General features: G+C 37.2%; 1 protein-coding gene across 1 annotated transcript; it reads left to right on the top strand.

The window, feature by feature from the left end:
- Positions 1-8: 8 nt before the first annotated feature.
- LOC134266249 (phosphorylase b kinase regulatory subunit beta-like) lies at positions 9-11,018 on the top strand. Its single transcript, XM_062748472.1, has 6 exons — positions 9-295; positions 6,478-6,680; positions 8,944-9,208; positions 9,446-9,553; positions 10,334-10,408; positions 10,548-11,018. The coding sequence occupies exons 1-6, from the start codon at positions 56-58 to the stop codon at positions 10,749-10,751; spliced, it is 1,095 nt and encodes a 364-aa protein (XP_062604456.1). The 5' UTR covers positions 9-55; the 3' UTR covers positions 10,752-11,018.
- The last annotated feature ends 1,468 nt before the right edge of the window (positions 11,019-12,486 follow it).

The following is a 12,486-nucleotide window of genomic DNA, read 5'->3' as shown; positions in this document are numbered from 1 at the left end:
ATATCAATTTTATTTTTAGGATCTCGTAAGGAAAGCCAATTGGGATTTGATCAACATGTTGAAATCCACAGATGGAATCATTTCCCAGAGTCAGATCCTTAAGGTTTTGTTCCAGAGGGAGGGGGCAAACTTCTGGATTGAGGGAGAGTCCATCACCTCGAAAATGGAGCATCTGATCCATCAGGCAGGACTGTACAAGGAGTGGTCCGTAGTCCGTCTCCAGTCCGCTCTGCTACGTAAAACTGTGGACAGCCTGGCCCCATCAGTCACCACTATACTGGTCAGGGGAAAACAGGTAATCAGTGACCACTATACTGGTCAGGGGAAAACAGGTAATCAGTGACCACTATACTGGTCAGGGGAAAACAGGTAATCAGTGACCACTATACTGGTCAGGGGAAAACAGGTAATCAGTGACCACTATACTGGTCAGGGGAAAACAGGTAAATAGTTACCGCTATACCGGTCAGGGGAAAACAGGTAATCAGTGACCATTATACTGGTCAGGGGAAAACAGGTAATCAGTGACCATTACACTGGTCAGGGGAAAACAGTAATCAATGACCACTATACTGGTCAGGGGAAAACAGTAATCAATGACCACTATACTGGTCAGGAGAAAACAGGTAAATAGTTACCAATATACTGGTCAGGGGAAAACAGGTAATCAGTCACCACTATACTGTTCAGGGGAAAACAGTTAATCAATGACCACTATACTGGTCAGGGGAAAACAGGTAATCAGTGACCACTATACTGGTCAGGGGAAAACAGTAATCAATGACCAGTATACTGGTCAGGGGAAAACAGGAAATCAGTGACTACTATACTGGTCAGGGGAAAACAGGTAATCAGTGACCCGCTATACTGGTCAGGAGAAAACAGGTAATCAGTGACTACTATATTGGTCAGGGGAAAACAGGTAATCAATGACCACTATACTGGTCAGGGGAAAACAGGTAAATAGTCACCACTATACTGGTCAGGGGAAAACAGGTAATTACACACCACTATACTGGTCAGGGGAAAACAGGTTATTACAACTACACTGGTCAGGGGAAAACATGTAATCATACACCACTATACTGGTCAGGGGAAAACAGGTAATCAGTGACCACTATATTGGTCAGGGGAAAACAGGTAAACAGTCACCACTATACTGGTCAGGAGAAAACAAGCAATCAGTGACCACTATATTGGTCAGGGGAAAACAGGTAATCAGTGACCACTATACTGGTCAGGGGAAAACAGGTAATCAGTGACCACTATATTGGTCAGGGGAAAACAGGTAATCAATGACCACTATACTGGTCAGGGGAAAACAGGTAATCAGTGACCACTATACTGGTCAGGGGAAAACAGTAATCAATGACCACTATACTGGTCAGGGAAAAACAGGTAATCAGATGAAGGTCAGCCAACCATAAATAGGTAATCCAATCCAACAGTTTTAATCCATTGAACAGGTAAAGTTATCCTTCCATGAACAGGTTATGCAATGATAAAACAGATAATGAGGCATATGTAATCCAACCATGAACAGGGAATGAGGCATATGTAATCCAACCATGAACAGGTAATTTAGTCGGGCATAAGTAATCCAACCATGTATGATGAAAAGGTAATGAGGCATATGTAATCCAACCATGAACAGGTAATGAGGCATATGTAATCCAACCATGAACAGAGGATGAGGCATATGTAATCCAACCATGAACAATGAATGAGGCATATGTAATTCCACCATGAACAGGGAATGAGGCATATGTAATCCAACCATGAACAGGTAATATAACTATGAACTGGTCATCCAACCAAACACAAGCAACTAAACCATTAACAAATCATGCAAGCATGAACAAGCAATCCAAACACAAAAGGTAATTCAATCAGGCCAAGTAATCTAAGTATGAGCAACTAAACCAACCATGAACAAGTAATGCTACCATGAACAAGTTTAACCATCATGAGCAGGTTAATCTACTTATAAATAGGTAATAATACTCCTGTCCAGCTCTGAAATTAGGGTCATATATTATTACTATGTAATATAAATGCATATTTTTGGTGTGTAGGTGACTGTGTGGGGGTGTACAGAATTGTAATACATGTGTGTACTTCTTGTGTACTGCTAGGTCATTGTGGGGGTATATGTGTGATATGTTTATTTACCTGTGTAGGTTACTGTGGGGGTGTATATGTGATATATACCGTAAATCTGGAATTTTTTACTGTAGATAAATTTTTAGCAAATTTTCGCGTGCATTGCATTCACAAAAATATTTTTCTTAAAAATGAATCAACATGTAAAGAAATTTTTTTCTGAAAGTTGTGTCTATTTTTAAGTCAGTGAATAGGTGTCAGTAAGCAATGGTCATTATTAAAAAGAAACCTGTTTATTTAAGGAATCACTGTCTAGTTAGTATAGTATGCCAGGGCATCAACAATAGTGGGAAACATGGGATAATTTGCATAACGGGCGAAGCCCGTTATGCATAAATTATCCCATGTTTCCCACTATCATTGATGTCCCTGGCATACTAAACTAAACTAGACAGTGATTCCTTATATTTCCATTTCATTGTGAAATAAAATTGTAGATTAAGACTTTAAAAATGTACACGTAGACTTAAATTACACGAGGACTTCCATGCCACTATCAATAGTCCTCGCCCACTGACGTCAAACACATAGGCAGCCACACGAGAGTTACATGCATATTTTGGCCTCCTTAGCGCCAGACACAGAGACAGATGCGCACGAGATTTGCATGCATATTAGGCCTCCTTAGCTCTTGACCTATCGACCTGCCTAATTTACATTCTGGCAGAATTAAGAAATAAACTCCGACAACTTTCAAAGAGTTATCACAAAGAAAAAAACTAGAAATGGAAATATACAACTGTAACTACAAGTTAATTACCCGCGCGTGTAAATTACCTTCATTATATGCAATATCGTCTGATGGTTTGACAAGCATTGAGTTATTTTATCTAACCATGTATCAACAAGGGCGATAACTCAAACTCAGTGCATTTACGAGAGAGTTCCAAATATAAACACGGCATGTAAATCTTAGGTGAGAAAAAAAAACAAACGTTGAGAAAATTATATTTTTGTCTTTATTATGCCCCCCTTCGAAGAAGGGAGGGCATATTGCTTTGCTGCTGTCCGTCGGTCTGTCGGTCGGTCTGTCTGTCGGTCTGTCGGTCCATTTAGTTTCCGTTCATTTTCTTCACAACCGTTGCACGTACTGAAATGAAATTTGGTATACAGGTTTATCAGGTAAATATCTAGGTCAAGTTCTGTTTTGGGTACGATCCCACCATTTTTGACAGAGTTATGCCCCTTGGACTTAGAAAAATTCCATTTATTTGCAGTTTCCGTTCATTTTCTTTGCAGAGGTTGCACATATTGAAATGAAATTTAGTATACAGATATATCAGATAAATATCTAGGTCAAGTTCTGTTTTGGGTACGATCGCATTCTTTTTGTTAGAGTTATGCCCCTTGGACTTTGAAAAATTCCACTTATTTGCAGTTTCCGTTCATTTTCTTTGCAGAGGTTGCACATATTGAAATGAAATTTAGTATACAGATATATCAGATAAATATCTAGGTCAAGTTCTGTTTTGGGTACGATCACACTCTCTTTGTTAGAGTTATGCCCCTTGGATTTAGAAAAATTCCACTTAATTGCGGTTTCCATACATTTTCTTTGCAGAGGTTGCACATATTGAAATGAAATTTAGTATACAGATATTTCAGCTAAATATCTAGGTAAAAAAAATGTTTTGGGTAGGATTGCACCATTTTAGACAGAGTTATACCCTTTTGGACTTAGAAAAATTCCAATTTGGGGGGAGGGGGGCATAAGTGTTTTACAAACATCTCTTGTTTGGATTATATTTTAGGTTAAAAGGCATACAAAACCTCTAAAAGGTTTGTTATAATTAATTTAGAAATTTTCAGTGCAAATCCTTTTGTATTTTTATCTTCAAAATTGTTTCGGAGCAATTCTTCAATTTCTTGCCATGTTGCGAGTATATTGGTGGTATTCTAACTGTGCATATTAATTTGAAACATAAACTGCTATGAAAATCTTCAGTGATATTTATTTTTAGCGCCAGTGACAATTTGCAAAATTTTGAAGCGTAAAAATTAATCAACACCTTTTTGATAAAAATTCGCAAAAATAAATGGACGTAAAAATTTCCAGATTTACGGTACAGTGTATGTATTTATTTACCTGTGTAGGTGACTGTGGGGGTGTATATGTGATATACCGGTATACCGTGTATGTTTTTATTTACCTGTGTAGGTGACTGTGGGGGGTGTATATATGTTTATTATTTACCTGTGTAGTTGACTGTGGGAGTGTATGTGTGATATATACAAGGGTTGTCCCAAAAAGTTGTAGACAATGTTTATAACTTTCTCAACATGCATCCAATGCCAATCAAATTTTGCATAGACATAATATATCCAATTTTCTTTAAAACTGTGAATTCCTAAAAATAAATCTTTCATATTAATTAAATTAGGACGATTTATATGAAGGCCGATAAGGCCAGTCGGTGCATGAACAAAATTCGGAATAATTTACGCATATAACGATAACATTTGCTTTTATTTCTTTAGTACTATGTAATATATTGAACTCCAATTTAAATCACTGAAACTAGAATAAAAATCTTAATAATATGTCAAAATTTCATATAAATAACATTAGAAACAGAGGATTGGTGTCATTATTTTCATAGTATTGTTGGAATTGAGTTTAATGAAAATGACATCGTCAAATGCGTAACCGGCGTACGGAGATGTAATAAATTGTGTTGGATATGGTTTATATACATCAGAGATGGGATAAAAGAGTACAGAAGTGACATTACACACCAGATTTTAATAAAGAAGTTATTCTTAACTGGCACGATATTCAATAAGAGTTTTTCCTCTATACTGAAAATTGTTACGGCATGTAAGAAGTAGAGTACTGTTTGTTAAACGCAGACATATGGGAACAATCTGGACTGCGAATGACGTTAAACAATGCATATTCTCTGCTGCCTACATTGTAAGGCGATCTTTCGACTAAATTTCGACTGGAAGAACTGTATGCGGTATATTGCATATAATTGCCCCCACAAAAGTCAAATCTTGAAGACTTCCTGAAATGTGCTGAATTCAATAAATTGTATGAGAAATATAAATTAACAGAAAATATTATAGTGTCAAAGCAGTGTATTCACAATTTTTGTTTTTATGACGTCACAAACTAGTCTGATTTTATATCCTTTTTCAGAAAGAGGACAAAATGGACAAAATTTCAACAATTTTAGCTTTAAAATTTATAGAGCGCAAGTTTGTTCAGGAACAATATTGACATATTTCATTGATATTATAATTCTACACATTATATCAAAATATTGATCCTGAACACACATGCGCTCGGTGACTTTTACTCAAAATATCGACAAAATATGTACATTTTTCTGTAAAATTCATAAAAAACTGAAATTTACGTCATGTTTTTGACGTCATTACGTACATATGGCGTAATAACTTATGAAAATATTCAGTGCTTTGAAGTCAGCATATACTCCCCTGTTTAAGAACTTAATTAAATATATCTCCATCAAAGTTTGATTTGGGGGCAAATATTGGTTATTACCGAATAAAGCCTTCTTTGAATCTGCTTTAAAAAAAACAAACAAACAAACGGACAGTAGTGAATTTAAGTCCCTTAGTCAAAAGTGGTCTATCACTTTAAAAAATATTGAATGTTAATAGACGCGTGTGAAGCAGACAAAGAGATCATGATGTTATAACAGACGTAATTTACACTTGCTTTCGTGAGCCAGTGGACACTTACATTCTTTCTTTATTTTTACATAATTTTCTTAATAGATATGTGATATCATCATGAAACTTGAAATGCATGATCATAAAATGTTACTTTTTGCTATAACAAGGAAAGAAATTTAATTAAGCAAAGAGAAACTAAACTGTTTTCCCTGTCTACGACTTTTTGGGACAACCTTGGTACCGTGAGTGTATGTGTTTATTTACCTGTGTAGGTGACTGTGGAGGTGTATGTGTGATATATATACAGTGTATGTTTTTATTTACCTGAGTAGGTGACTGTGGGGGGTGTATGTTTATTATTTACCTGTGTAGGTGACTGTGGGGGTGTATGTGTAATATGTTTTTATTTACCTGTGTAGGTGACTGTGGGGGTGTATGTGTACATGTAATATGTTTTTATTTACCTGTGTAGGTGACTGTGGGGGTGTATGTGTAATATGTTTTTATTTACCTGTGTAGGTGACTGGGGGGGTGTATGTGTAATATGTTTTTATTTACCTGTGTAGGTGACTGTGGAGGTGTATGTGTGATATATACAGTGTATGTTTTTATTTACCTGTGTAGGTGACTGGGGGTGTATGTGTAATATGTTTTTATTTACCTGTGTAGGTGACGGTGGGGGTGTACGGACATGAGGAGGAGGTGCTAGATAAACCCGTCAGTCCCGGCTACCTCCAGGAACTCATCTTTAAGATCTGTCTGCCATACAACATACAGGAAGCTGTGATACAGCAGGAACTGATCCTGGGAATCGGAAAGTTGATCGCCACCACGCCGGATCTGTTTGACGGAATTCTCAAAATCAGAATAGGGTAAGGTGTTACAGGAATATTACAGGTGATAGAAACTTCGATCAAATCAGAACTAAAGCTGGATTCTAAAATCAATATGTACATATTACATTGTGAAAAAAAACTTTTACTTGTAAATCCAAAAATTTCTACTAAACTTAGTAAAATTAAGTAAGCTATTGATGATAGTGTTTCAGGCATCTTTTTTTAGCTCACCTGAGCCGAAGGCTCAAGTGAGCTTTTCTGATCACGTTTTGTCCGGCGTCCGTCTGTCTGTCCGTCTGTCTGTAAACTTTTCACATTTTCGACTTCTTCTCAAGAACCGCTGGGCCAATTTCAACCAAACTTGCCACAAAGTATCCTTGGGTGAAGGGATTCAAGTTTGTTCAAATGAAGGGCCACGCCCTTATTCAAGGGGAGATAATTGGGAATTAATGAAAATTTAGTGGTATATTTTAAAAATCTTCTTCTCAAGAACCACTGTGCCAGGAAAGATGAAACTTATGGGGAAACATCCTCAGGTAGTGTAGATTCAAGTTTGTTCAAATCATGACCCCCGGGGGTAGGGCGGGGCCAAAATGGCCAACCAAAATTTTACATAGAAATATATAGGAAAATTCTTTAAAAATCTTCTTCTCAAGAATGACAAAGCCATAATTCATCATATTTATATGGGAGCATGCTCATGTAGTGTAGATTCAAGTTTGTTCAAATCATGACCCCAGGGGGTAGGGCGGGGCCAAAATGGCCGACCAAGGTTTTACATAGAAATATATAGGAAAATTCTTTAAAAATCTTCTTCTCAAGATTGACAAAGCCATAATTCATCATATATATATGGAAGCATGTTCAGGTAGTGTAGATTCAATTTTGTTCAAATCATGACCCCCGGGGGTAGAGCGGGGCCAAAATGGCCGACCAAAGTTTTACATAGAAATATATAGGAAAATTCTTTAAAAATCTTCTTCTCAAGAATGACAAAGCCATAATTCATCATATATATATGGAAGCATGCTCAGGTAGTGTAGATTCAAGTTTGTTCAAATCATGACCCCCGGGGGTAGGGCGGGGCCAAAATGGCCGACCAAAGTTTTACATAGAAATATATAGGAGAATTCTTTAAAAATCTTCTTCTCAAGAATGACAAAGCCATAATTCATCATATTTATATGGAAGCATGCTCAGGTAGTGTAGATTCAAGTTTGTTCAAATCATGACCCCCGGGGGTAGGGCGGGGCCAAAATGGCTGACCAAAGTTTTACATAGAAATATATAGGAAAATTCTTTAAAAATCTTCTTCTCAAGAATGACAAAGCCATAATTCATCATATTTATATGGAAGCATGCTCAGGTAGTGTAGATTCAAGTTTGTTCAAATCATGACCCCCCGGGGGTAGGGCGGGGCCAAAATGGCCGACCAAGGTTTTACATAGAAATTAATATATAGGAAAATTCTTTAAAAATCTTCTTCTCAAGAATGACAAAGCCATAATTCATCATATATATATGGAAGCATGCTCAGGTAGTGTAGATTCAAGTTTGTTCAAATCATGACCCCCGGGGGTAGGGCGGGGCCAAAATGGCCGACCAAAGTTTTACATAGAGATATATAGGAAAATTCTTTAAAAATCTTCTTCACAAGAATGACAAAGCCATAATTCATCATATATATATGGAAGCCTGCTCAGGTAGTGTAGATTCAAGTTTGTTCAAATCATGACCCCCGGGGTAGGGCGGGGCCAAAATGGCCGACCAAGGTTTTACATAGAGATATATAGGAAAATTCTTTAAAAATCTTCTTCTCAAGAATGACAAAGCCATTATTCATCATATTTATATGGAAGCATGTTCAGGTAGTGTAGATTCAATTTTGTTCAAATCATGACCCCCGGGGAGTAGGGCGGGGCCAAAATGGCCGACCAAAGTTTTACATAGAAATATATAGGAAAATTCTTTAAAAATCTTCTTCTCAATCATTTTCTAAAAAATAGCAAATCCATGATTGGTCATGGGACTACTTTTGGATTTAAACTTTACAATAAAAAGGCATTTTATACTAGTCCTACCCTTGGTGTTCAGGTGAGCGATGTGGCCCATGGGCCTCTTGTTATTACCCAGTGTCTGAGAACCAATTTCAACCAAACTTTGGATGAAGAGAATTTACAATCATGTAAAAGTTCAACATGTACATGATTTAAGTTCAGAATTTAGTCGTTAAATCACATAATACTAACATAGAGGACTTTGTAATTGTACAGTTGGTTTGTACTTTATGTTTGTGCAGTTGGTTTGTTCGTGCCATGAGATTTGAACTGGATTTGGATGAAGAAGGTCTTGAACTCCATGACCTTTCTCCTAACGACATCAAGTGCATGCTTATCGCTGTCCTTGTGAGGAATATGGTAGACTCAGATATGAGAACACCCCTGCAGAAGAGACAGCTGGACGGGGCCCTCAACAGGGTCCCTAAAGACTTCTACGACCGAGTGTGGTCCATCTTAGAGAAAACGCCGTATGGAATCAAAGTGGCAGGTTATCTCCTCCCACAGGTAGTAAACTTGTTTGTAATTTCTTAAGCTTTACGATAAATTAATTTCATTTACCTGTACTCTGCATTTTTGAGGATAATATATATAGTTATTATAAAAGCGACAATTGGAACACTAACTTTGAAATTGTCAAAATATCATGTTCCTTTTGCTCAAATTTTAGTGTTTCTTCTATTGGTTAAATACTTTCATTATTAAATCCTTTTCCGTGTTCTGACCTCTGTATTCCCTTTCCAGCAACCGACCCTGTCAGACATGACAATGTACGAGCTGAATTTCTCCCTCCTGGTGGAGCAAATGCTGAGTAAGATAGTGGACCCCGCGTACAGACAAATTATGGTGGAGGTGAGGAATAGGAACTGTATCAGTCTTGTTAAACATTGAGTCATTGTCAGAGATACTTTAAATTTATTACATTACATTGAGTCATTGTCAGAGATAAAGTAAATGCATTACATTACATTGAGTCATTGTCAGAGATACTGTAAACGTATTACTGTGGTACATTTGGCAGTGTATTCTTTTTAGGGCTTCTGATGGAAAGATACTTCACTAATTCAAAAACATCGCTAAATGTCTGAGGCCCATTTTACAAAAGAATTTACGACTAAGACCAAAAACTTCATTTGTTTGTAAAATTTTGCAAAATTAATCATTCTCCTTGAAATGGTTTGTGTAAAAATATCTTACCACATTCCTTTTAAAAAGTTTAATATGATTTTTAATATAATGTTATTAAAAAGTTATATGAAGAATTTAATTTAGTCATAAGTCGTAAGTCCTTTTGTAAAATGGGCCCCTGAAATATTGATACATGAATAAAAACATCAAGAAATGCGCTAAATCAAATCTACGCTAACTTGTTTTAAAAATCATTCTCCACTAAATTTCGTACACGCTAAATATAACACATTTACAGGTTGTCATTGAGTCTACTCATATAACTTCATTCCTTATATCCTAAACAACCTTTAGTAAGATACTTCTATTAACCAAGACTGACTGCATTTGAAAAATGTTAAAACTCTTGGAAAAGGTTGAATGCTTTTAAAAGGAATAAAGTTTAGTTCTCAAGGAATTTCAGATATTCATTTACTCATTAAAAAGTTGATATTTTGCTTTCAGACATTTATGGTTGTGTCCACCATGTTAGAGAGGAACCCAGAGGCCACCTTTGATCAGGCAGTCAACATGGACAAGGTACGTCACCATGGTTACTGTTGGTATATAAAATATTCCTGTATTTCAAAAATTACTTTTAATTAAAGGTTTTGTATTAAATTATTGCTAAAGGCTTATAAGCTTGAAATTAATATTAAAATAATTTATCCTGTAACAGATCATTGCGGAAGCTTTTGAGGAGTTTCAGCGAGACCTCAGTAAGTCGGAGGGCCACGAGAAACAGGACGACATGACAAAGTTCTTCAACACACCTCCTAACGTTAGAAACGGGACCTCGAGGTACCTCACCAAGTCCGTCATCAACAACCTACTGGACGGAGAAATGAAGTTTGTGTCAGACGATATGTGCAGCGTCACTTAACTCTGTGTGTGTTGCCAGAGATCTGAAAACTTAAGATTTCACCACAAGACAAATGTACTATTGCTTTCACATGGGCTTGTTTTATAACCCTGCTGCTGACACAGAAAGTGAAGCTGTGTACAAAATATTACATTACATTGTCTGTCATGAACAATCTTATCGATTATAAGATGTCACATGATGTGTAATGTTTCCCAACAGCCTGTTTATTTGTCTGAGATTAGTGGAAGTTCCATTACCACAAATGTTTAGATGCTTCCCAGCCATTGTTGCTTTGATTATTATACCCGCACTTTCGAAAGAAAGTTCGGGTATATTGTTGTTACTCATGTCCGTCCGTCCGTCCGTCCGTCCGTCCGTCCGTCCGTCTGTCACACTTTTCTTCCCTGAACTCCTCCTACATTTTTCACAGTAGCTTAATCATCCTTTGGGAGATGGTTGGGAGTGTCATGTAGATGTGCAGTAAGGTTTCGGAATTTTGATTTTGCCCCGGGGGATCAAACGGGGGTCAAAAAATGACGTTTTTTATACAAAAAGCCCCTTCTTCCCTGAACTCCTCCTACATTTTTCACAGTAGCTTAATCATCCTTTGGGAGATGGTTGGGGGTGTCATGTAGATGTGCAGTAAGGTTTCGGAATTTTGATTTTGCCCCGGGGGATCAAATGGGGGTCGAAAAATGACGTTTTTTATACAAAAAGCCCCTTCTTCCCTGAACTCCTTCTACATTTTACTCAGCAGCCTAATCATCTTTTGAGAGATGGTTGGTGGTGTCATGTAGATGTGCAGTAAGGTTTCGGAATTTTGATTTTGCCCCGGGGGATCAAATGGGGGTCGAAAAATGACGTTTTTTATACAAAAAGCCCCTTCTTCCCTGTACTCCTTCTACATTTTACTCAGCAGCCTAATCCTCTTTTGAGAGATGGTTGGTGGTGTCATGTAGATGTGCAGTAAGGTTTCGGAATTTTGATTTTGCCCCAGGGGATCAAATGGGGGTCGAAAAATGATGTTTTTTATACAAAAAGCCCCTTCTTCCCTGAACTCCTTCTACATTTTACACAGCAGCCTAATCATCTTTTGAGAGATGGTTGGTGGTGTCATGTAGATGTGCAGTAAGGTTTCGGAATTTTGATTTTGCCCCAGGGGATCAAATGGGGGTCGAAAAATGACGTTTTTCATATAAAAAGCCCCTTCTTCCCTGAACTCCTTCTATATTTTACTCAGCAGCCTAATCATCTTTTGAGAGATGGTTGGTGGTGTCATGTAGATGTGCAGTAAGGTTTCGGAATTTTGATTTTGCCCCAGGGGATCAAATGGGGGTCGAAAAATGACGCTTTTTTATACAAAAAGCCCCTTCTTCCCTGAACTCCTTCTACATTTTACTCAGCAGCCTTATCATCTTTTAAGAGATGGTTGGTAATGTCATGTAGATGTGCAGTAAGGTTTCGGAATTTTCATTTTGCCCGGGGGGTGGGGGGGATGGGGATCAAATCGAGGTAGAATTTCTATATATTTTTTTTTTTACATATATTTGACATGTTTAATCACCCTGCTTTCAAGAACTTCCCTAATATCTTATGCTGCAATAGCTTTAAACCATAATCATTTAGAAAATGATTGGTTTGTTTTGTGTATGTGTAAAATGGTTTCAAAATTTGAATTTTCATATGGATGGCAAAAAGGGGCCGGAAAAATATGGCACCTCCCTAACCCTGGTGGTCATGATTTGTACAAACT

Source organism: Saccostrea cucullata, unplaced genomic scaffold, assembly GCF_032062105.1.
Source record: "Saccostrea cucullata isolate Sc308-1 unplaced genomic scaffold, CSIRO_AGI_Scuc_v1 ctg10268, whole genome shotgun sequence".
Lineage (NCBI taxonomy): Eukaryota > Metazoa > Mollusca > Bivalvia > Ostreida > Ostreidae > Saccostrea > Saccostrea cuccullata.
This window is presented reverse-complemented; position numbering and strand designations above follow the sequence as displayed.